This window comes from Perna viridis, chromosome 1, assembly GCF_037379345.1.
Source record: "Perna viridis isolate PV_CMFRI_1.1 ecotype Kerala chromosome 1, ASM3737934v1, whole genome shotgun sequence".
NCBI classification, from domain to species: Eukaryota; Metazoa; Mollusca; class Bivalvia; order Mytilida; family Mytilidae; genus Perna; species Perna viridis.
Window position 1 is genome coordinate 66,336,613 of NC_142445.1, and position 27,144 is coordinate 66,363,756.

Consider the following 27,144-nt stretch of genomic DNA (forward strand, 5'->3'; position numbering starts at 1 on the left):
ATGATGTTGAAACTAAATAACTTATTTTAAAAAAAATATTTAACTTTGACTCATTATGAAACCTGTAAATCCACACACGAGGATTTGTTTTTCGAGTACAAAAGTTGATATACATAGAAATTTCCCAATGGTGGATTATTTTTTATAATGCCTAGGTAGGACCCACTCCGGTGATTTTCAGAGGTTTTCTTTCACACCAAACAAAATTTTGACACCCGGTCCCCCACCCTCCTTGGATCTTTCTATGTCTAATAGCACCTCGAAAAAAAAACATACGACAACTGTTTAACTGGGCGACAAAGCAATATTTTATCCATCGGAACGCGGGAGATGAATTGAGCTTAATAGCATGAGAAATGGGAAGAGAGATGTATAAAACACCAAAAGACTAGTATACCAAATATTGAGTTGTGACTGAAATAAACAAAGTACATTGTCATGCTTGAATTACAGTAATTAGTAATGATTATTATATCAGAATGATTCATTACTACTGAAACATAATTCACTACACCTAAAAGTCCGAATATTTAATCATAAATAAAAATGTAAAGCTGTCTGGATACATATTACAAATACAGATTAATAGTCACATACTAAAGATAATGAGTTATGAAAGAATTCGATAGAAAAAAAATATTTTAAAAAAATATATATTCAAAAATGAAGAGAAAAAAAATGCCTATTGTTATGGATAACCAAATGCACATTTATTTCACAATAAACTATAGCTGACAAATCATAAATTAACAATAATCATAATTCAATACACATATACACACTGTATTTTATTGTTTTGTATTCTGATTAACGATTTAAAATTACGTCCCAGTCTATGAAACACACATGGCACGCATCAGATAGAATAATTTTAGTGAAGTTGCTTTTTCATAGAGCATATCCTGTAAGCCATTGTAAATTGTTGTACTTTCTCATGTCTAGAAAAAAAAACGGTAAGATTTTGGTAGTTTTTAGATTATGAATGACTTCGTCATATATTAATAGAACCATTGATATGGGTACTATTTTATTGTTAATCGGACAATGTATTAATTTCCAGATCCCGAAGCCAAGATTTTGCATCATTGACCAACCGTTACTTCTGTGATAGGCACCTTGACTCGTGTATTTAGGTTGGAAATATTCCATAACTTTCTCAGTCAAGGTACAGACGTGAGAAAAATAGAATTCTAAATGGTAAGATCGTTTATATTTTTCAAAATGACTAATTAAGGCTTAATTAATCTGATTAATAAAACCATCTGTTGTAGGAACTCTTGTTTTTGTTGACTCTGTTTATATCTCTGACACATAATCTTCTCGACTCTTTTACATTATATATCTACATTTTGATCCAACAATCTTTGTATCTATGAACAAAGATTCTTCAAATATATATGTAGTTTCAAATGACATATATATGTATATATATATATATGAGGGTCTGAAAAATTCCCAACGGTGTTAGAACTGTCAAATTTGCGAAGCAAATTTTTGGTCTTCCCTCCGCGGGACTCGAACTCGTACCGCTGTGACATCTATGGCAACACCGCCTGCACTAAGTCCAGCGCCCTAGCTTTCGCTGACCGGGTCATTCCTCCTCGTAGGATTAATCTAGGGCTGTATCTAAGTACACGATGTATGGTAGTACGGGACAGTTCATCTAGGTGTTATTATGTAGGATAGAGGATCAAATTAATGATGCATGTCACAACAAATCAATATTATACAACGTCTCAGAATGTGACGACTCTATTCACTACACTGCTCCATCGGATCAAATTGATACAGGGAAGATAACGTAAACTTATAGCTGGCCGAGTGGTCTAGGGCGCTGGACTTAGTGCAGGCGGTGTTGCCATAGATATCACAGCGGTACGAGTTCGAGTCCCGCGGAGGGAATGACCAAAAATTTGCTTCGCAAATTTGACAGTTCTAACATCGTTGGGAATTTTTCAGACCCTTCTATAAGTTTACGGTATATATAGAGAAGATATCACTCTGCCTTAAACTCATCTGTAAGAGTAATCAAGGGAACAAGGTTATAGTGGTAATCAACAGAATGTAATCCAGGGACAAAGACCAGACATGGAAAACAGACATACACAACAAAGAACATAAAGTATCTAAAATCATACATACAAAAGCAAATGAGCAACTCGGATTCCACTAAAAACTGGGAGCATGGACCAGGTGCACCGGTAGGGTAAGCGTCCGCTGCTTTTCTAGAAACACCCGCCGAGTTGCTCATAAAAAGTCAAGTCTGGGGGTAGACAAACGAAGAAAGGAAAACCATGACCCGTTGAATAAATTAGTTTTCATGGTGCAGATGGATACACCATAACGATCTACGAGTTCATGATGACGACCATAAAACTTCTGTAGTGATAACTTTAATCTTGCAACAACATAACCCTGTTCCAGAGCCTATTTGTTAGAGTTCTAGCGCGATACAAAAAGTCTGCGAAGTTTCGGCAGGCTCTGGCATAACGTATGAGTTGTGATATGAACACTCCATACGCAGGTGCTGAAGGGATGTTGCCACAGATGAAAAGAAAGTTGACAATTTTGAATGAAAAGTCATCACGTTTGTCGTAAAGTTTGGTCAATAGTTTTCCTTTACCATCTATTTCTAAGTATAGGTCAAGATATGAGGCTGACTTCACAGTGTCTGTAGTATCCTTTATCTCAAGTTCTTTTGGGTCGATGCGATGTATCAAATCCCCGAAATTAATTTCCGGGTCCAGCAGTTTTGAAAAAGGGGGTCTGGATGGTTTCCCGAAAAAAGGGAGTTTCCACGCTATTTTTTTCATTTTTGGCGAAATTTTGCACGGAATTAACGAAATTCTCCAACGAATAGGGGATTCGGCTCCATCCTGTGGATCTACTACTGACTATAAGATTTAATTTCCCTTGTTTTGGTTACTCACCGTCATACAAATCAACTTAACAAAGTCCGATTTAGAATCAAACATCCAAGTACGTGTTGAAATTGATAGTCATAGATGTATGTACAATGTACATGTAAACTGAATTGGTGGATATTTGGAGCTTCAAGAGTGATTCATGCTTGATTGTGTTCTTAACTGAGAGTTTAGTAAACAGTTATTAGTTACCATTTAAATGGTACTAAGTTTTTTTCGATGAAAAGTTTTTCATTCAATAACATAGTCTTTACACGGAGAAATAAAATACTATATATTTTGCAAATTGTTTATCAGTAGTAAATCAGTGGGAATCGATAGTCCTTAAGTAGGCCTAAAATCTCATCCCAGTCCCAAGATGGACTAATAGACCATGGTCCCAGCCACCGACACAAAGTTGGTACATAAGTGGGAAGTGGCCCTCTTTTTTTTATTTTCTCAAATACAGAGGAAGATATGAAAATTCCCAATATTTTGGGAATCGATAGTCCTCAAGTAGGCCACAAATCTCATCTTAATCTCAACGGGACTTTTGGCCCCTAATGTTTTCGGAAAAGGGACCAAAAAGAGTAAAAATATTATTTTTTTATTAAAACCCTTGTAGAATATTTGTTTTATTCCGATTTTGATTGTTTTTATTGTGTTCTTTATAGAATTATTGTAAACAACGCCCAAAAAATTCAACTTTTTTTTTAAATCCGATTTTAATTTTTTTTTTTTGATTCCATATAAAAAATCTTGCCTGCATTTATCAATCAGATTTCAGATGTCTCTCAAGGTTTTCAAGTGATATGGGGCCTAATTAAGTGCCCAACCTTTCACGGTTCGAACGCTGTGGTCGTATCATGCTGCGCTTGGTGATTTAAAAAAAATTGTCTAAAGGACAAAGAAAGATATGGAAATTCCGAATATTTTGGGAATTCATATTCCTTAAGTATGCTTAAAATCTCAGTCCCTAGATGAACTAACGGACTAATAGACTTTGGTCCCCCAGGTTGACTTCGAATTTGGTTCATTATTTCATTTTCGAAGTTTTTTTTATTTTTTTTTTTTTGCAGAAGCGATACAAGAACTTACTCCTTTTTACAAAACGAGGCGAAGTACATGTATCTTTGGTTGCATTATAGGTCACCAGTATATGGAAGCTTAGCCCTAGTAGGGACCCAGGGGTTAAATCCTAAGCCCTCTGTATAAATTGAACTTGAATAAAAGTAAGTATCAGAATGAACCAACTCGTTGTTTTGACTGCAAGAAAATATTGATACAGATTTGTATTAGAAAAAGGAATTGAAAAAAAGCTACACATATTTAATTTGTCATGCTCGAGATTTCAACTGGATATTAAAAGGAATTATTTTGGTAACAAATGTGTATCTTTTGTCAAAATCTCCGCCTCAATACATGTACAACCGAAAGTCTGAAATGCAATCAGGACTGGAAAGTATCTTGAATAGTTTACGTTTCTATATATTCCAACGTATTTAAAGAGTTACCATCCAATTTTATATGTCTCATATTATTGAAATCACAGATCTGCCCATGTAACTTGTACATGTAATTTTTTGTTTCATAAATTTTATTTATTAGACTTTTTTTTCTATTCAAATATCCCGTAAAACTTTTCAAAACGTTGGTACTATTTACCCTTTCCCCTGTTTCAAACCGTGGGGAAAGTTCAAAGAAAATAAATTTATTAACTGTGAAAATTTATGTCTACATCTTAACACGAGATGAATCAATATCAGACAGGTGTTACTTCCACATACATGTATTAACTTCATGCAATAAATTGTAATGTTTATTTTTGAGGATTTACAGCTCTGCCAACACAAATTTAGTTGCAGAAATGAATACTTCCTTAATACAATCATTTTGAACACTGAAGTGCATGAAAACTTTAAATCTTCCAAATATTTCAAAATTACGGCTAATTTCATGTAGAGTACTTTATTATTAAAAAGACATTATTTCTCTTTTAAAGTTTTCAAAGAAATTTTGAAGTTTATTATTAGTGACAGGGTTTTTTTTTCTATTAGCATAATGACCTTTAAGGGAGACAATAAGCGAAATTATCATAGTTCCCAAGATCTAAGTATTTTGTTTATTATCATTCAAAACCAACAAGATATTGAATATTGTTTAGTTTACTTAATAATCTAATTCTTAGGATTAAAAGATAATTTTCAGAGAAATATACACGACTTTTTAAAAACTCTAACCAACATAATTTTCTTACTTAGCGTTCTTATTATGCTCCTAACCTGAAATCCTGGGTCAACCTCTATTGCGTATTCGATACATTAGTTTATTATACTTCATAACATCATTACAAATGTATAAGTACGCCATTGTGAACAGATTTACACGTACGTTCTATCATTATTTTTATTTTCTGCACGCAAAATATTAAGAATAGCGAAATCGATTCGCGTCTTTCAAATTTTAATTTTTTTTGTTTGAACGCACCCAAATCTTATGAATATCCATGGCTATTATTGACGGCTAAGTTATTGACGGCTAGCTTCCATGCGGGCTGGTATTGACGGCTAACTTCACCCTGGTGAGACGGTTTTGCTATGACTTAGATAGCTTTGTTTTGTTTGTTTGTTGGGGTTTAACGTCCGAGCAGCAATATTTCAGCTATATTCAGACAATGAACATGAAATGAATGATAAAATGAACATGAAATGAAAAAAGAGGATGGGTCACAAGGATAATAGGGTCGACAAATTTTGATTGCCACAGAGCGCCTAACCCCCGGCTAGGTTTCTGAGCACTATTTAGTCGCCTTTTACGACAAGCTTAGCGCTGCTGCAGGCCTATTCTTTTAACACCCGGACCTGCACGGGGCTTTTAGTTAGGAAAATGAAGACTTTACTGGAAAAAGGCTGTTTATAGCTCCGTCATTGTTTTAAAGGTGTGAATTTTTCAAAAGTTTCACTATGGTCGCCTATGGGAAATAAATAGTACTGTTCTACTTATATAGTGGTCAGGAATTATTTGATATACATGTATGTCATGAATTGTTCGAATCGTTCTAAAACGGGTATAACTCAATCTAATATTGTCTGGAATGTTTCTAAAAAGGTCTTGAATTTGAAAAAAAAATTCAACAGTTGTTCTTGAAAAGTGCAAAACATTTTTTACCTAATATGCAAAACATTTTTAACCTAATGGTAAAGAAATCGTTCTACCTAAATTATTATGCCGGGATGTTTTAGTAGAAATGTCAAAAAGTTGTTTTAGTAGCCTAGAACTATTGTCTATTGTAATGTGATCTGCATGGGGTAGAATGGTCAGAAAGGAAATCAACTTAGAACTTTCAGGAATTTTACAATTTAACTCCGAACATTTCTCATTTTTAAAAGAAGATGAAGTATGAATTGTTTTGTCGTGCGCGTCTAAGTGTGTTGTTTTTTTATGATTCAAATGATATATTTTTTTCTTAAAACAGATTATTTTCAAAGCTCAAATTACAATTCAAACACAAAACTAAACGAGCGTCCATCGATTTTGGTGTCTGAATACTCGAAATAGCCGATTAAAATATGTATGCATCATACGAAACGTTGCAATAATTTGAAAGCTGGCTGAAATGACAATAATTATTTTAAAAAATCAGTTTTTTTTATCGTAAATCTCATTTAACTGTCGACAGTTGTCATCTAGTGTCTGTATGCTTGGAAATTACTGGTCACATGACAATATATTAAAACGAGGACAATGTACGTTGACATCAATAACCTTTTCTGACTGGTCCACATTATAAGAGAGGTAATTATACATAATACGGTGGTAAATTAAACCTATAGGTTCAAGTTGATTTCTAAATCAGAACTGTTTATTTCTGATCGTCCGAATAAAACTGTCTTATTTGGTCATGGCCAGATCTGTATCCTTGAAATGCTTATTGAACGTAGAACTGTAATGAATCATCACTTAGTAGTCATTTCTCACCTTGAACACGATGACATGGAAACATCTGCATACATATAATAAATATTTGACAGATGATTCAGATAATGATGGAAAATTCCACTTCTTTAGTGTTAACTTTTAAATAGAACAGGTTCACATTGGTAAATGATCCATAGCAAAATAGAAAAAAAAGATTTAGTATTCTGCAACATATCCACTTCTGCATCATTGCACAATATCAGAAATCCTTCACCGACTAAGTAAAGGAAATTTAAAATTAATATAATTTTATACTGTGATATTAATTGGAAGAGGGATCAATACGTACTCTATAATATTGAACTCATTGTGAGCGCACATAACTTACCAATGATATCTTTAATATGATTTTCCGAATTAGTTCGAAATCGGCATTCTCATTTCTTTAAATTTGCTAAAAAAAATCATCAATTAAGTACATGTATACAGCATCTAAACAAAATGAAATATCTAATTAAAGAACGCTCGCAGTTACTGGAAGTTAGGTCAGAATGTATTTAAGAATGACAATGCGACGAAAATTACAAGCATTAAGAATAAGTGATAATTACATAAATCAAAAGAAGAAGCAGTGTACATCGATATGGACGTAGATATCTTGTGTCAGAGATAAATTCCAATACAGAACTTTAACTTGATACTGTCAAGTCGGATTTGAAGTAAAAAAAAAAGAAAAAAAAAAGCAGAATGTACAGTTCAAGATTATTGTTGTACACCGGTTGGATATAGTATTTGTCGATGAATATGATGGTCTTCTTTTCGTGAAAAGTAATTAGTATTGTCCATATTTGTGTCTGAGTTTTGTACGTGATATGTTTTCTTCCTCTTCACAAACTGATCCATTGAAGATGGTTCTGTATTCAATTCTCTATGTTTAAGTTGATTGAGTCTATTATGTCCAGTTCTGAGTGCTCAGATTTGCTCAGCTGATATTAAAGGTCACGTGGTTGAGTGCTTTGTTGGTTATGCTCAATGCTTGGTTATGCAGTATTTCTAGAGTAGTTATTTGGGTTTTTTTTACAGCGATCATCCAAGTGCTGGATCCCTACTCCTGGTTTTCCTGGTAGACAGTTTTTTTAATATTTTCATTTGCACCCCATTTATGATTTAGGTCCATCCAGTTTTCTCATAATGTTTAGTTTAAGTCTTGATTTAGTCTCTGCATTAGACATGTGATGTTTCCATGTCACACGCTTATAGAAGGTTACTCCAAGGTAGCTTCCTAGATGAACTATAGACTGTATAGAAACTAGTTAAATGATGAGCAGACTAATGAATTATCACCCTCCCCTTATCGGCTTGCAATACCTGGTAAATGGTAAAGCCCAGAAATTAGATTATTTCCGTTTGCAGGAATATGAAAATAACTATCTTGCTTTAAACTCATCTACTTACTGGGCCAAACTTTTTAAAAGGGAAGCACAGCACTCTTCAGTTCAAAACCTTAAAACATTTTGGTCGATTCTAACAACGTTAGAGACAAGGATGACGTGGTTATTCCTATACACTAGTACCCCGGTGTTTGAAAGTAATAACAATTTGAACATGTTAGGCTTAATGAAAAATTTAGGTTTAGAAAAGTCTGAATTTACCATCGTAGATTGAAATATTGTTCTCTAGAGTAATGCAGTCTACGCTGTATAACTTTGAAATTTAAGTAGATCGATATTTTTTTTTTTGTATTTTAATTATGTTATCGCGATCTACATTTTTAATATTAAAGAAATATGACATTATATTTCGGCGCAAATATTTGAAGACACAATTTTGCTTGTATAAGCTCGCAAAATCTATTCGTCGGTAAAATGATTTTATGTCCCAGTTAAATTACCGAAGTTAAAGTACACGTGCACCTATAAGACACTTTCAATCAAAATGCTTCGTGAAATACGCTTAATTGTCACGTTAGTTTGATTGCTTGTTTTTGTTTGTTTTGTTTTGTTTTGTTTTGGTTTTTTTTTGGGGTGGGGCGGGGGGCGGGGAAGGTATTTTGGATTTTATATGGAAAGATATACAAATGTATGATGTAAAGTGAAAGTAAATGATCGTTATCTTAGAATTGACACATATACATTGAAACTTTATAAGACATCTCAACTATAGTGTTGTTAAATGTTTATAGCATTCCTCAAATTCAGTTGATGAGAAACATTTCATTGTTTATTGTCCTTTATATATAACGACCTCAGAAGATGGATTAAGTCAACAGTTTTTGTTCTTACGTCAATGTATTACCCAAAGAGTCGAAATACCTCTTGCTATTAACACACATCAGCATTCACTAACGCTCGTATGCTTAGGAAATCACTCAATTGGAACATCACTCTGCATGCCTATTTCCGGGGGAAATTTATTATTGTTTCTTATTTTTTCACTTTAAATCATATTAACATATTTTTTGTAAAACAATGCCCTTTTATGGGTTTTTAATTAGAAAAAACAAAACTGAGTGTTTTCAAATCATCTTATTTTATGCATCTTTGAACGGATACATGCACCCAATCTCATGATTAAACCCCTTATTTTTTAAATATATTAACATGGTTTTCCTCCTAAAACCTGCCTTTTATTTGAAAATACAGTTTTCTTCTCACTTACCCATATCCTTTAATTTGTCCGTATTGAAGTTTTCTATGGAAATTTCATCAAAAAGTCCATTTTGTCTCCAAATTCAAATGTAACATAGTTGAAGTATCATATAAAACATTATTAAACCATAGCATATCTTAGAGTTTATTAAATATCATACCTTTTTGACATTTTCAATCTGTCGTACCAATCAAATGGCGGTATATGTACTTACAGTGTAAGTTAATATGAAAACTTTTTTTTCATTTTATTATAGAGTAAAAACTGTCGAAACGAACCCTGAAAGCCCGAAAATCTGTCTAGTAAACTAGATACATTTTAAATTCCTTTTATTTTAGTTTAAATGAACTTTGAACCCGGGTAAACCGAACGCCTGTTTTAACCAAACATTTTTTTTAATCCAAAAGAGATTGTTTGGGACAAGTTTTAATGTACAGATGAGATCTGTCCTAACCTCTCAAGGGAACTGTCAGAAGAGCCGGCTCCAGAGCAGTTCTAAACGTGACAAAGATCAGTTCCAGATCCAGCTCTCCTGATATTTCTAGTAGAGCCGGTTCTATGAGAACAATTCTACTGGTAGAGTCGCCTCTGCTAGAACTGTCAGAAGAACTGGCTCTAGAATTGTCCGAGAACTGTTTTAAATCTGTCATATAACTTCTTCTGACAGTTCTAGGACAGTTTTGTGAGAGGTGAAAACTGATCTTATCTGTATATGTTGTAAGCTTAAACAGGTTCTAAAGTCCCTAAACTCTTTTAATAAACTGACCATTGCATGCAAAAAAGAGGGTCGGGAACACCCTTTCTTTCTAAATTAATATTGGAACAATTTTAGGATAAAAAAGCACGTTGTGAGGTACAGTCGTCAACCGACACCAATGAGGAAGACATGGAACATGAGACATGGGGTGGGCGATTGGACTTTTTATTTACGTCTATAGGCTTTGCTGTAGGTCTGGGAAATATCTGGAGATTCCCGTATGTGTGTTATAAAAACGGTGGTGGTGAGTTTAAAATGTTTCTTGTCGCAGTAAGTAAAGTATTCAGCACACACCCATTTAAAATAAGTATATTATTTCTCGTTCGTTGTGACTGTGGATCACCTTTTTCTATAAACTTCACATTTTGCTTCTGCATACGTGATATAGTAATACACTTTCGTCTATATCATTACGAAACATTTGTGAAATCGTAAATCTACAATTTTTGAGTTTGTACAGAATACTAAACCTTTTACATTCTTTCAAACTAGGTATTTTTATAAAACCACAACGAGTCACAAAGAGGTATTCATACAGGAGATTCACAATTGATTTTTAGAAAATGTGCGTACTGTCTTTTAAGACAATGAAGTTGCATGTACGCATTAAGGAGTCCCTACATGGTCAGTTGGACAGAAGAAAACAAAATTGAATTAAGAAAGATGAGCATTTTCCACCAAACATCAAAAGACAAACACTTTACTCCTCTCCCAAAGATAAAAAGAAAAAGCCAAACAAAACAAAACAACAAAAACAAAAAACAAAAAAACAAAAAAAAAAAACAACAACAAAAAACCAAAAGCTACCACTTACAAAAGTAAGAAACAAAATAAACCTTAGTTGCGAAGCAGTTAATTTTTTAATGCTGTTATTCGTAGGTTCGTTTTTTACACCATACATTGTATTTGTAGGTTCGTTTTTGATACCATACACTGTATTTGTGATACTGGGAGTTATACCATTGTTTATGTTGGAGTACACTATCAGTCAGTACTCAAGTCTAAGTTCAATCAGAGTTTGGAACCTTTGTCCGTTAATGAAAGGTAAATAGTAAAGCAAATAAACTAAAATCTACAAACAAATAAGATATCAGAATATGTACGTTAGTAACCATAGCAACACTTGAACTAATACATATTGTATTGAAGCCCCCCTTTTTTAAGTCGCCAATATTGTTAGCGACTTCTTGCTCTTGTAATTTCAATACTTTAGCATAATTATATATTACTACTCCACGTTATGCTGCAGATCTGTGCCGTATTTAACGCCACAGCGTCTATGTTCTAGCTTCATACGAAATAAAATTGTATCTCTTAAATATCATACATGTGGGTTCTACTTGAGTTCTTATTTGTACGAGAACGGGATGTTCACATGAAATGATCGGTTAGCATTGAATATTACCCAGTTTGTGATTCATGCACAGGGGCTCGTTACAAGACTATATAGGCCACATTCATTAGCAGGACCCGATATCTATATATATGCATTACTATTTGTTCAATCTGGTTCCTAATCTCGTTCCCTGGTCTATATCATAAGCGACTTAAAGATCGCCAAAATGTAACCTCTTTAAAAAAAAATGTTACACATGTCTATGTGTGCATTTTTGCTTGTATGAGAAAGGGAAGTTTACATTAAAAATGAAATGATCGGTAAGCATTGAATTTATGTAATATTACCCAGTTTCCGTTTCAGACACAGGGGCTCGTTACAATTGAGTATATATGTCATATGCATTATCAGGGCCCCATATCTATATATAGCCATTTCCAGTTGTTTAATCTGGTTCCCGGTAACCAGTTTTATTTATTGAAATCATTAGGTTACGAAAGAGTAATCAAATCAAGGGAACCGAGATTCTAGAGGAAGTCACTTGACTTTAGAGCATATCGGATGTTAAAAGTAAGCCAAAATCAGTGGCAGGAAATATTTGATGATTAGCGACTTTGAAGACTTCAGTCTTTGATTTTAATTCTGTAAACCAGCTTATGTTTATTAATTCGTTTTTTTTTCTTCGCAATCAACGTCCTGTTTGACCCGTAACACGGTGATGTATTCTTGTTCGCAAAATTATCGAACAAATCCCTCGGGAAAATAAGTTGGTTGATTTACATTTTCCTGTTCGTATACAAGTACCAACCGCAAAAAAGATCCAGACTTTACCTGTGAAGAAATAGATGATGAATACTGAGATGTTTGAACGTTAGTGTTCATACTAAAATAAATTTAAAACATTCACATGAATTTTGTTACGATTATTGTACATGTGTGTGAACAGTTCCTTTTTGTTATACCGTTGAAATGTGACGAATCGGTCGAACAGTAATGGCTAGATCAATGAGGCATCAGCGTGATATAAACTGTTTTCTGTTTAATTAGCCATTATATATATACAAGAACAATACCGAATGGCCAGCACTTGAAGTTAAGTAAAAAAGAACGACATTTGCAGAAGTAACTTTATGAATACTATTTGACAACAGTTTTATTTTTAATTTAATCAGTAATAAAACTACTTATTTTAGGTTTGGGTTGGAGTAGCGTTGTTGCTTCCGCCATAGTTTGTACTTATTACAACGTTATCATGTCCTGGGTATTATATTTCCTCTATCAATCATTTACGTCCGTCCTTCCATGGAGCACCTGTGATAACCCTTGGAACACAGCAAACTGTTACATTAGTGGTCAGTTAAATGTCAACCAAACTGTATACAACAATACTCCAGTGGATAATGTGACTATTAGTTCAGGTCTTTCACACATTACCTCAAACGTTACCAGTGTCTTGAAAGAAACTGCTAGTGAGGAATTTTGGAGGTATGGTGACAAGAAAAAATATTCTATATTCAACAATTCGAGACAGGATATTCCTTCAACTGCACTTACATTGAATGGAATGTAATTATAATATTGGTCCGATTGCGTTTTTTTTTGTTTTTTTTTGTAAATTTATGATAAATAAAGCCTGATAGCTGGTTGTCTTATTTATTTCTGGTTTTCTTTTGTTATTTCATTAGTTGAATTTCGGCGTAAACAACCCAAATTAAAGTTATAGAATTATAAACGGTCATAACTTGGTAATTATCATTTACATATATCTACCAAAATAGGACATGGATATGTACATGTAATCATTTGTTATTGCAGATATAAAGTGTTGCAAATAACAACTGGTATAGAGAATCTTGGTGGACTGAGGACAGAACTGTTGGTTTGTCTGTTAATATTTTGGACTATACTATTTATATGCCTTTGCAGGGGCGTAAAAGTCGCAGGGAAGGTAATTTAATTAATCATACAAATATTTCATAGTTTTAAACACATTGTTTCATCCATACTGTTAAAAAGAAATTAGGCATAACTTACGCATGTATAGCATTTTGGGAGGCCCTACCTAAACACATATCCTTATAAATGTCATCATTGAAGCGTGTTTGTGATATTGTTTAACAGTTTAAGATACACTATACATATAGAAGCACAATTTACTCTTTAACATACATGAGCCACCCATTGCCTGATTTTTACACTAATAGTACTTCATCCGATTAGAAAGCGTGTTCCTTCAGATATTATTTTCTAATTAATAAATGCCATAATATTTTCGCAGATTGTATATTTCACAGCATTATTTCCATATGTTGTTCTTACGGTTTTTTTGATTCGTGGAGTTACTCTGCCTGGGGCAGTTGATGGACTTGTATTTTATCTGAAACCTCGTTGGGACCTGCTTCTCACGACTAAGGTAAACGACATAGCAAAAATGTGATATTCATATCAAAGAGCATGCATGAAACGTCAAACTCACCAAAACAAATTTCTATATAATTATACGTCTGCCATTGTTATAATTCTTAGAACTGCTGTAGATTTTAACATCAAGACATATAATAAAAATGAATAGGGATGCATCACCTGTTACAGTCAGGTATCTAACAGACACATTTGTACCAGCAAATTGATCAATATGGCGATTCGCGAAAAAGTGAGTTGTAATTGCAGAGATGGAGAAACTTGTATGAGTTGATGCCACGCGCCGAACAACTTTACATCCAGGTTTATAGACACTGTAGGCCACAGAGACTTCGTCTAAAACCAACACTTTTTAGAGACAAGAAAACAAAAGTGAAATTAAATTCCCTACCGCCGTTATGGTATGTAAAATTACAACGCGAAAACTTGTACAATCTGGGTTTTGAGCAAGTCGAAAAATGTCTTCTATATTGGAACGGAATCTTCAGTTCAAATATGTTGAATCAAAAAGGGTTAGCTGTAATTTCAAAACGTGCGCTTTAAGGTAAGAGAAAGTGAGAGATGGGATCAAACAATAATAAAAACCTCACTCCGTGAAGTTAATTGCCCGTAATGTACAATGTATAATTCAAGTGTTTTTTTAAGGTGAAATCGATTGCTTTGATCCTTCTTTTATAAATCTGTATTTCTTAAGGTATTTCTATAAGAAAATCACATCGATAAAACAGTTGTACTTGGAATGAGTTTCTTGACCTTGTATAAAGAGTTTGTAGTGACTGATTTTAGGTATGGGGAGAGGCAGCACTACAAGTATTCTTCTCGTGTTCTATCGGATGGGGTGGCCTCACTACATTTGCAAGCTACAACAAATTTCACACGAAATATCACAGGTATACAAAGAATATTCAACCATAAAATTTTAAAACAATCTACTCACCATTTTACTCATGTCTGTCATGGTACAGAAAGGGATCGAGATTTTTCTTTAAGTGGAGGGGCTCCAGAAATTTATGAAAAGGGTTGACCTTGGCTATCATTTGTTTTTTTTTTAACAAAATTTTGCCTATAATCACCCCCGGACCCCTGGATCCGCCACTGTAGTTGCCTTGCAGGTTTTTCAGAACAAATTTAAGCCATGAAGATGACTGGTATTCATTTGTATTCTAATTATAGCGAACGAATTTAACCTTTGACCTAATGAAGCTTTGAGTCTGACAGGTTTACTCATCTTTACTAGTTCGGTTTTTTTAACCAAGCCAAATATATATACACATCTAAAAGGTTTGTTAAACTATGAAGAAAAGGAAATCCTTTTTTATGTAAATCTGTAGAGGCCCAATTATTTATAAAATATGTGTATATGTCAATGTAAAAAATACAAAGGTCTGGGCGCAAAGAAAAAAATGAATTGAATGAACTTTGATCGTGAAGCTACCATATTCAATATACAAATGTACATGGCTGTCAAAAGTATACCGAGTGATGCTGCTGACAAGGGATGACAAGTATTTACTTTTACAATGTACTTGATAACAGAATAGATTTCTTTGACAAAAAACTGACAATACATGGTAACCATGGTTACAAAGATAAACATAAGTTTCTTGCGATAAATGTATGTTACAGAGAATTCATATTTCATCAGACATCAATTAAGGACAGAGAAAATTATTATTAACAAATATGTAACTAATTTGTTCTTAATAACATTTCAATAGAGTAAAATCTTCTTGTAGAACCCTGTCTCTGATAACGCACATGCACGTAAGTCTATGTTCATATTTTCTTTACAGGGATGTTTTTATTGTTCCTGTAGTAAATGGCCTAACAAGCTTCTATGCAGGGCTTGCAACATTTTCTATTGTTGGCTTTGTGGCAAGAGAAAAGGGAATGTCAGTTGACACGGTTTTCAGACAAGGTAGGATCACATGCTCGTATAAACATAAGGTATTTATTGGTCCACAAAACGCAACTTTCATTACTTTTGACCTCTGCATTAAGGCTTACGTGTATATACATGTAATTTTCACAGCTGCAAGTGAATTTGTGTTTCCAATTATAAAATAGAGGGAAAGTCTGTTCAACTACATTGTGCAGGTACACGCAGTGTACTCTTTCAGTTTTATCGTTCTTAACAAAATGTCAAGAAGTTTAATCAAAAGGAAACTGCGTAAAGAGTCATAACTCCTGTGTAATTTTAAGTACTAATTCAATGACTTGCTGTTACAACAGGGCCAGGATTGACATTTGTAACTTCTCCAGAAGCAATAGCCAAGTTACCGGTGTCACCGTTATGGTCCATCCTATTCTTCCTGATGTTACTAACTGTTGGTATGGATTCCTCGGTGAGTATTGTCTAACCAGTACACTACGTCCCAGCTTTACAAAACTTGAAAGACTGTAGACCTAAGATATAATCATTGTGATTGGAGTTACCGAGAAAGTTCAGAATATTTTTTGGCTTAAATATTTTGGTATTCAAATTTAATTCGCTTTGAAATACTTTATTTACAACTTTTTTTCAAAGGATCCGTCTGCAGCCATTCATATACAGAGCTTCAATTACGTTTCATTGTTCTTTATTTAATTTGAAAAAACCTCGATCTCCATAGAAAATAAGGAATATAGTATCACGATAAGCACAATGAATGAACTTCGTGAATATTTACGCTTTGGCTGTAATCCAGTAACAATACAATACTAAGGACAACATGGAAAAGTTAGTTACATTTATACGTGATACAAACAAAACCATACAGTGGTACAGTGTAATAACAGTAGACATGAACTACATAATAATGTATTGAACTAGTTAACATTTTATGTACTCTTTTAGTTCGGTTATTTGGAGACAATAATTGCTGGGCTGACGGATGAGTTCCCTCGGACTCTGAAAAACAGGAAAGTCTTCCTTACAGGAACAGTGTGTGCGGTAGAGTTCCTCCTCGGTATCGTATTTATAACACAGGTAAAGTCATATAACACAGGTAAAGTCATATAAGAGCTTATAGTTTCTGTCAGTACAAATATACGTAGCTGTTTTCGGTGTACTCTACTACTTTGGGATGGGATTCGGCACTGAGTGTGGCAGGGGTGTAAGTTTTTGGGATAGGATTCGGCACCGAGTGTGGCAGGGGTGTAAATTTTTGGGTTATGATTCGGCACCGAGTGTGGCAGGGGTGTACTTATTGAAATAGCGAATGTACCGTCTGTACTGGAGAGTGGGGTAAAGCTTACTTAAATTATGGGTATGTTCTTGTACTATATATGTGTGTTCTCTTGTCGGATTGAAAATTTATATTTTTCACTTTATTTGTATGGAAAAGTATGTATTTTGAAGACGACGTTTAAAACTTATTTACCAATATTAAGATCAATATTCCAACGTTTTATGTATTTTATTCTTATGTTCAGTATATAATATGAAGAAAATTAAGTTTATTTATGCCTTTGACATGTGAACATGAAAAAAAAACGGTCACACTATTTTTTGGGTTCTTTAAAGTTAACTATTTTTATCTTACATCTAGGGTGGAGTTTATGTTCTACAACTAGTGGATTGGTATGTTGCGATGTTGAGTATCATGATGGTATGTGTCCTGGAATCCCTAACTATTGGGTGGATATATGGTGAGTTTCATGATGGTATGTGTCCTGGAATCCCTAATTATTGGGTGGATATATGGTGAGTATCGTGATGGAATGTTTCCTGGAGTCCCTAACTATTAGCTGGATATATGGTGAGTTTCATGATGGAATGTGTCCTTGAATTCCTAACTGTTGGCTGGATATATTGTGAGTGTCATGATGGAATGTGGCCTGAAATTCCTAACATTGGCTGGATATATGGTGAGTGTCATGATGTAATGTGTCCTGGAATCCCTAACTATCGGATGAATATCTGGTGAGTATGATGGAATGTGTCCTGGAATCCCTAACTATTGTGTAGATATCTGGTGAGTGTATGACGGTATGTGTCCTCGAATCCCTAACTATTTAATGGATATCTGATGAGTGTATGATGAAATATGTCGTGGTATCACTAACTATTGGATGGAAATCTGGTGAGTGTATGATGGAATGTTTCTTGGAATTCCTAATTATTGGCTGGATATATGGTGAGTGTCATGATGGAATGTGTCCTGGAATCCTTAACTATCGGATGGATATCTGGTGAGTGTGATGGTATGTGTCCTGGAATCCCTAACTATTGCGTAGATATCTGGTGAGTGTATGACGGTGTGTGTCCTTGAATTCCTAACTATTTAATGGGTGTCTGGTGAGTGTATGATGGAATGTGTCGTGGAATCCCTTACTATTGGATATCTGGTGAGTGTATGATGGAATGTTTTCTGGAATTCCTAACTATTGGATGGATATCTGGTGAGTGTATGATGGAATGTTTTCTGGAATTCCTAACTATTGGATGGATATCTGGTGAGTGTATGATAGTATATGTCCTGGAATCCCTAAGTATTGGTTGGTTATATGGTGAGTGTCATGATGCTATGTGTCCTGGAATTCCTAAGTATTAGTTGCATATATGGTGATTGTCATGATGGTATGTGTCCTTAAATCCCTAAGTATTGGTTAGACATATGGTGAGTGTCATGGATCGATGTATTGTGAGTGGATAGGTTGGACACATATTGGTTACATGGTTGGATACATGTATATTGCTAGTGCGTTTAAACAGGACGAGTTAAAGTGTGTACAGCAATATAAATAAGTTGTTTACACTTTTGTGCATTAGGAACATTCTCCTTGGCTCAAATTGAATTATATAAAAAAGGCTCTAAAATCATTTGTAAACTGCGTAAAGATTTCGTATCTTTAAAACCAAAGATACAAACATGTATGTATGTTTTCGATCACACTATTAAACCAATACTGTGGGATCTTTTAAATGATTACTAGCAAAAAAAGGTGTCCAAACACTATTAAATAAAATATATGCGAACTTGACATGTTAAAAACTACATTCCAAATTTTGTAAGCACTTGGTGTTCACAGGAAGCCCACAAACTTTGCAGTACTTTCGGAGCATGGAAGATTTTCACTTCATTTTGACATTTTTATTCATTATCATAAAAAAATATTGTCAAAGATTTGAACATCTTCAAGAATATTCCTCTTATATTAAAAGATTCCTATTAAAAAGTCCAACTCAGCAAAAAATTAATTAATAGACTGTTAAGAAATGCATATATCTAAAATTGAAGAAAAAAATCGACCAGTAAGGAATTATGATGGTAAACTGAGAACCTATTTGAAATACAAATCTACATGTAATTTTGAGTATGAAAAGTATCTCGACATTACTAGTAATTTTGAGCCCTGGAGAAGTGTCGGCAAACTCAAAAAAAATTCTCACTACTTTGAAATAGAAAGAAGCAGATACCAGTGTATACCTCCACACGTCAAGCTTTGTACCAAGTGTGGTTCGAGCGAGATTAAAGATGAGTTCACTTTATTTTCAAGCGTTCAAAGCAAAATGAGGAGCGGAGAGCGAATACCATAACAGATCATGCTCCAACCTTGCTTATCTAAACAACTCAACAAAATGTGTTTGGCTGATGTCATGTGAAAATGCAGGAATACTGAAAATATTGGGAAAATTTATTGCAAAAAATGAGAGCTGTTGAACGTTTTTAAAATTTGAAAACAGTAATTTTATGAGCTTGTTCATTGGTAGTCAAGAGATATTTTTGATAATAAATACCGCTTGTTCAAAAACGCTCCTCGGTTCATGAGGCGTAAATTGTCTCAAAGTTGCTTATTTCGCATAACCTTGTCAAAAATTAAAAACGATCCTAAAGTAAACTATGTGATACATTTTGTACGCATTACATGAGACTCGATGAAGTATACAGTATACAAAAAAAAAAAAAAATGGTATGGCATGCTAAGAACCCTCGTGTACACGTACTGTTAATGACACTTTCCAAATTCAGAAATTGCATCAACACATTCATCAGAAGAATGTAGGAGGGCTTGAAGTATGTGAAATATAGCTAATGTGTTTTATTGTGTATGAGCATTAGTTGGTGTCGGTTTTTATATATTGGCTGAATGGTAAAGAGTTGATACAGAGCAAATTAAAAAATACAAGATTTAAAGTGTTCAAAGTCATTTCTATAAGGAAAAAAAACCCATAATATTAGATTGTAACCGTTTAAACAAATATGCCTTTGATTGTATACATCTCTAAGATTTGCATTATTTAAAACGTACCAGTACTGACTGCAGGTAAAACGTACCTAATACTGACTGCAGGTAAAACGTACCAATACTGACTGCAGGTAAAACGTACCTAATACTGACTGCAGGTAAATTTTCTTACATTGGCAATTATATACTGAATATTTGTATTAATTTTATTTCTTTTTAATGATGTAAGTGATGTAAGAAGACGAACGAAAAAACAAAGTTGAGGGTGATACATTAATACTGCTATAAGCATATTTCTTTGAATTTAGATTTTCAATTAGTCATTTTTTGTATTACATTACACTACATTGTAAGTCTACCATACTTTGTTTATATGTATTTCTCCAGGTATTGATAGAATTAACAGTGATATAAAAATGATGTTAGGCTACAGACCAAGTCTAGTGTGGGCTATCAGTTGGAAATTCGTCACTCCATTGGTGCTTGTGGTGTGTATTCATTCTACAACTTTGTATGGCAAAATCTATTACATTAAATCAATTATTGCATTTCATTTTATTAATTAAAGTAGAAACTTGTTTTCAACTATGTTTATTTGTGCATTTAATTTATAAGACAGCTGTTCTTTTCTATTGAGTAAGTTAAATGGGATAGAAAAGATAAAATTCAAAAATTAAAAACAAAATATAATACAACCCTTCCACGCAAGGTTTATTTAGTACATGTTTCTATTAAGGACATTTGAATCCTAGTAGAAATAGTTATTTCTTAGTATGCGTTTTTAGAATGCCTCTTATTTCCTACCGTTCTCAGTGGGTATTCAGTTGTTAACCTCCTGGCAGTGATAAAAGGTTTCTCGTCATTTCATATTTTCCGAGTTTTCTACTGTAACAGCATTTCCTTGATTTTAAATGAATATTTCTTCCCTCTCTAAAGTAAAATATAAATTTTTAAAATGCCCACTAATTTAAAGAGTTCGTGTTGTAAAAACTATCCCCATACCAGGAGAAATAATTTTAACAATACAATTGTAGGTAGTATTGGTGTTTAACATGACCCAGATCAAGCCTGTGTCATACGGTGATTATCAGTATCCATTATGGGCTATAGGTATTGGATGGATTGTGGCCTTAGCCTCCGTTTTACCAACACCAATTAATGTCACCTACAAAATATTAAAGGCACAGGGATCATTTATTCAGGTATTTTTGTTAACAATACTTGAACTGTCAACTCATTGAATCAAAACAAGAAGTAGGTCCTAATGGTATTCAACACGAAGTTTTATATGTCGTTTTAGAAGTCTACTCATCGATGAAGAAATCTTTCGTCCGGTGCTTCTTTTAAAGAAAATCAGAGGGCGCCTACCATACCTGCGCAAATGGTCTCTGCTGTAGTTAGATTGACTCGTCTACCTTAAGGCTAACATGGAAATATGTTTCCGAATAGTTTCTATGTGGTGTTGTTCTTTTCCCCGTTTTCATTGCATTTGAATCAATTTATTTTTAATTTAACAGACCAAGCATGTTCGTTATTTTTTTAAGTAAATAGCATAAACCCTATCTGACTTGTTCTGCAAATTGTTATGATCATTATAAAAATAGTTTTAACAAATTTTGTAATATTACTTTCTGATTTTTTATAATGTTTTAGCGAATAAAAAACCAGCTTAAACCCGAATTGGATTGGGGACCTTCGTTACAAGTGGAACCTTGTAAACATTTGGCTTTGGATCAACTCGGTAAAGATGTTTTACACGAAGAAAAACAGAACATGATATAAATCTCATTTCAAAGTGTACTTTGAAATTGTCTTGCAACTGGAAGTATTTGTCAAATCGCTGTTATGAGATGTTTAACGTTTGACTCTTAGTTGTTAAGACAGTTACCTATACGGATGACAACTAGTTTTATTGTGTTTGGTAAATGGAAATAGGAAAGTTTTAACAGCATGAGAAACGTGACAAAATGTTCCATGTGGCCTTCAAGTTGTTTGTTTATGCATGTATCCGTACCACTTTATGAGATACAAATTGTAAATACACGTGTGTAAAGTAAGGTCGTTTTATAATAAGCATGCATTAAGTTTTCATTGAAACCTTTTTACGTATTGCAGATTTGAAATGCACTCTTAAATATATCAAGGCTCCTTGAAAATTGGTAAACCCGCTTCAAATATGACCCTAGTTCACCCTCTCGAATTTTGATCTGGTTTTCTTTTACTCATTTTTAAGTAGCAATCTTTGTAAGAGTCATGCAAAATCTGTAATATGTGATACACCCCCCAAAATGCTGCATGTATTTTTAATTTTGTTATCAACTTGTTTTATACACATGTAAGTCTATATGATGAAATGGATAATCATTCATTCCAATCTGCCTGTTCTTAGGAGATAATTCACTAACTCCTAACAACTGGGGTTATATGAAAAGCCACATGTATAAATTTCTGTTTACTATAACATTTTAAACAAAATATCAGAAATGAAAATTTGCATCACATTTTGCATGATTCTTAGCTGGACTGCTACTTAAATATATGTATAGTACCGGGTCTACTTTGGTTCGTTTGTTTGCTTCTTAAAAAGAAATGCATTGAATGGTTTATGTGTCTTGGTTATTATTTTCAACTCACAAGGAAGTATCATCACTTATCCATTTGTTTAATAAATTTTCTTTGTTTTTTTTTTGAAATTGTGTTAAAATTTGCAATTTTTCATTGGGATTAATATATAACTCTCAGTTTTCATATATTTGTGCTTTAATTATATTTTCTATTTTGAATTCTATTTTGTACTTGTTTTGTTAGTGTCATTGTGGGCTGTATTCTAAGTAGTTTTGAGTAAAACGAAAAATTGACAGAAGTAATTTGTTTGCTTGCAATTCTAGTATCTAAATTTCAACTGAAGATGCAGTATTTTAATTTTATTCCAAATACAACAAGAAAAATCTTACTATTAGCAACAGCTCTAGACGTGAATTTGTTTTAAGTAGCACTCCAGCTTAAAAACATGCAAAATGTGATTCATGGGTAAAAAGCCTACATATTTTTATTTCTGATATTTTCTTTAAATTGAAATAGAAAATAGATATTCAGTTTTTCATATAAACCGTGTTCTTAGGAGATAAAAAATATATAGAATGCACTGTAGATTTCAAAGTTAAGGGAGATAACTCTGTAAATAACACAAATACAAGAGAATCAATTGGATTTTCAATGTTGATTACCTCCTAATAGCAGACAGATTTGAATGAATAATTATATATTTCATAGTACAGACCCATAAAACAACTTAATTAAATAACACTATAACGATAAAGTTGAAAATGATAGCTCTTCCCGTATATCCGTTACATCCTTCATTTCGTGCATTATAAAGCTAGAACAACGTTAATTCTAGAAAATAATTCGATTGTCTTTGTGGATATAAACTATTAAAATCTAAAAAAAAAACATATTTATTTCGTAATGCAGTGTTAGCCAATCATTTGCACAATATGAGTGACGTTGGCAATCAGCTGACTGTTCCTATATGCTTGGTTTAATCTCTGTTTTCGTGCTAACATATAATTATACTTAATACTGATAGACCCGGTTTGCACTCATATGTGCAATACATGACGGACTGAGGTGTTTCTCAACTTCCTTAGCTACCGTTTGTAGTCTCTCACGGACGGTGTAAGACATCAAAGCGTTTACACAGTCCCCGGGCATAGTCAAACCCGTGAATGTGGGTCATTGTGTATTCCGGGAAATTAGTTGTCATGTGACCACGTTCATTCATTAAATTCATTAAAATTAATGCATTATCAGGTGATTTAATGTTGATCCGATTTATTATGTGCACGCTGTATAAATAATACAGCCTTGTATAGCCTGACACAGCAAATTTCTTTTTGGAATAAAATCAACACTTTCCAGTGCATGTAAGACAGATATTTGGTGCAGTGCCAGTCAATTGATGAGAAATTTCCAAGACCGAAAAAATAATGTTATGTTTCCGAGCACTATTCTAAAATTTTGTAGGGTCGGTAGGTAGGGATTTTTATTTCAATTTGATATTTTTGAAATGAAATAAGTCATAAAAATACAATGAAAACCAAATATGCAAAGTATTTTTTTTTGTTTTGACGGAGGTGGCAAAAGCTAAAAATATCTCAAGTGCCGAATTCCAAAAAGAGATTATCCACGACCAAAAGCACACTCATGGCATGGGTGTTTTCAATTTTCTTCTTTTTTTTCTGAAAGACAATCGGCAGAATTTTCACGTTATTTTTTTTTCTTCAAAAATTCAAATAAAAACTAATGAGTTAGCGGTCTGAGGGTGGTTCAGTAGGGTGACCGGAAACATTTTTTTAGGCCTAAACGGATGGTCTATTTATTATTCCAGAAGTCCTAGCGATTGTCTGGCAAGCTTTTTTCTGACTTGGCTTGGGGTATGAAAGAACGAAATTCCAACCTCTTACATCAATTGTCCTAATATATAAAAATAAAGATTCAAAAAATAAGTTATTGGCAGTGTTGTGAAATGCTGAATGTACATACACGTTATGTTGGTTCTGAAACCAAATGATACTGGCAGTGCCTCTTGATATATTTTATACAGCTGCAAAACAAGTATACAGTTTTTGTCTAAGGAAATATTTTTCAGGCTACAAATGAATGTGACTACTTAGAATTAGATAAAATTGTTTGATACAAGATTTAGTTGAAATATTAATTTTGAAGTGTTCATTGTGAGTCAATACCGATGCATTTAGCCTTGAAGTCCTTTATATACCGGTATTGTATTTTTGTTTCATAAGAATTTCGAATGATTTTCGTTGAGTATATAAATGTAAGTGGGAAATTTTTCCATTATGCAGTTTTATTCTCCTTTGCTAGAGAACTGTTTAACTAGGACTAAATTAAATATAAAAACAAAGACATTATAGATGTAAATTCTTAGCAAATTATTCACTACTACTTTGGTCCTAAGGTTGAAAATGGTGCTGACAGCGACGTCATCGTCGGCGGCGGCGTCCGTGTCGTCGTCGTCTACATTCACTTGATTTTCATGCTATGACTTTATGGTTATAGTTGACCAATTGTTATGAAATTTTTACTAACTACTAATTAATGATTGGCCCTATTCAATTTTTTTAGTTTATGCCCCCTACAGTCATAAAATTATTAACATGACATAGCAAGTTCAGCACATTTATGCAAGTACGACTTCAAGGAAGAATATGTAAATGACATGCCTTATGGTTGTGGCAAGTCGTTGTGGAATTTGTTCCTCATTTGTCGATATTAGTAGATATTTAGTAACACATATTAATATATATTTATAAACATGCATTATGCATAATTCAATTATTTATTTCAGTAAATGGAGGAGTTTTCTTGAGGATGCAAACACGTTCATCCTACCGCGGTGCACCTGGGCCATGATACCAGTTTTAAGTGGAGTCCGAATTTTTCATTTACATTTGTTACTTTGTATGTATTAATTTAGGTTACTTATGTTCTTTGTTGTGTATGTCTGTTTTCCATGTCTGGTCTTTGTCCCTGGATAACATTCTTTTGATTTCCGCTAGAATCTTGGTTCCGTTGGTTACTCTTTCAAGACAAAACGTATGTATGTTCAAATTTGCTCTTTTGGCAATACAAGTCTGGGCCCATACTTGCCCCTCGGGCAATATCAGTCTGTGTCCACACTTGTTACAAAAATAAAAATATGTAGCCTTTTTGGTGTGTATCACATTTTTCATATTTTGAATGATTCTTACAAAGGCAGCTACTTAAATGCTGAATGTTTTAGATTTTGCCCATGAGATACATTGTTAATATATTAATAGAACTAGTGAGTCATGCATGCAAATTACCCAGTTATTCCCAGTTAAAAGAGTTCAAACACTTTTAGCAAAAGAAATTATATTAAGTGGTTGTTATTTTCACTCGTACAAACTGAACTTAGATAATTGTAGTTTTAACAAGGGTCGGAATTATATCCAAGACTTAAAGACGTTGGTCCGATGTGTCGCCTTTTTGCTGTGATTCCGCTAGACGCCTGCGTTAAATCTGAATTACACGAAACACACCAGTTTTAAGCCATTCATTTTTCAGACCCGTATACACATAAATTAAATATGTTATAATAACATTTGAATTTTTAAAATTTTAAATGTTTATATAATATGTATATATGACTATATATGGCCTGTACAAAATCTCGTCTTAACAGTAAATGGCTTTTTAAAAGCACATCTGTGATAAGACTGGCACAAGGTTTTCCACGATATTAGTCATTCTCTGTAGGGGCGCGTCGGTAAGGAACTTGATCTTTTTTTAGCCCACCCACTTTGAAAGGAAACTAGACAAATATCAATCTTTCATCATTATGGTCACTCATTATAAGATTAAACACTGTATTTCCAGAATTTATCGATGCGTAAAATCGAACTATTCACTCACAAATCTGACATTTATATTACTTCATACTGAAACGACTTGAGTGTTGAATGAACTGTAGTATATTTTTTTTAAGTTTGTGATACTTGAGTTTGTTTATAGTATAGACCTTCTTAAGAGAATGACAGTAATTTTGTCCTCATCCGTGTCTGGAAGAGTATCTATGTATACTTGACGCTGCTCGATGTATAATGGGCATCCAATTTTACACTGTGACTTTTATTTCAGGTTTATGAGTGAATAGTCCGAATTTACACATCGATAAATTCTGGAAAAAAAACTGTTTAATCCTTATAATTCCAATCCCTAACTTTCTGAAATACATAGTTTGTCAATCAGTGAAATTGGCACCCGAAATTGACATTACAAATGACTGCATTCAACTGACAACTTCATATGGTTGTCAATTTCAATATACAAAGTATTTATAGGCTACTGATAACTTTAATTTGCTCTTTCAAAACATATTGTTTTGCATACACAATGCCGAAAATTAATATTATAGAGCAGATAATACCGGTCTAAGCCTCTAAACG

General features: G+C 33.5%; 2 protein-coding genes across 6 annotated transcripts in view; one reads left to right on the forward strand and one right to left on the reverse strand.

Annotated features, from left to right (window-relative positions):
* Positions 1 to 27,144, reverse strand: part of LOC148629926 (uncharacterized) — a 47,784-nt gene that overhangs the window by 5,846 nt on the left and 14,794 nt on the right. Inside the window, exon 3 of one of the 4 annotated variants that reach the window (XM_088559854.1) lies at positions 686 to 938. The exons of 1 other annotated variant lie outside the window; for it this stretch is intronic. In XM_088559854.1, the coding sequence (XP_088415980.1) occupies positions 889 to 938 (50 nt within the window). In that variant the 3' untranslated portion in view covers positions 686 to 888. Of the gene's footprint in view, positions 1 to 685; positions 939 to 16,337; positions 16,391 to 21,282; positions 21,321 to 27,144 lie in introns of those variants that run through there. 2 more of the 4 variants (XM_088559865.1, XM_088559867.1) reach the window with 2 other exon arrangements.
* Positions 847 to 24,889, forward strand: LOC148629927 (sodium- and chloride-dependent glycine transporter 2-like). 2 transcript variants are annotated; one of them, XM_088559823.1, is made up of 16 exons: positions 847 to 953; positions 1,061 to 1,197; positions 3,983 to 4,135; positions 10,303 to 10,471; positions 11,140 to 11,271; positions 12,757 to 13,048; positions 13,379 to 13,511; positions 13,842 to 13,976; positions 14,771 to 14,874; positions 15,778 to 15,902; positions 16,217 to 16,329; positions 16,821 to 16,952; positions 17,515 to 17,614; positions 20,543 to 20,643; positions 21,190 to 21,357; positions 21,809 to 24,856. In XM_088559823.1, the coding sequence occupies exons 4-16, from the start codon at positions 10,357 to 10,359 to the stop codon at positions 21,935 to 21,937; spliced, it is 1,779 nt and encodes a 592-aa protein (XP_088415949.1). In that variant the 5' UTR covers positions 847 to 953; positions 1,061 to 1,197; positions 3,983 to 4,135; positions 10,303 to 10,356; the 3' UTR covers positions 21,938 to 24,856. The 2 variants fall into 2 exon arrangements, with proteins under 2 accessions (XP_088415949.1, XP_088415938.1); XM_088559812.1 differs by lacking the exon at positions 3,983 to 4,135 and having other exon boundaries at positions 21,809 to 24,889.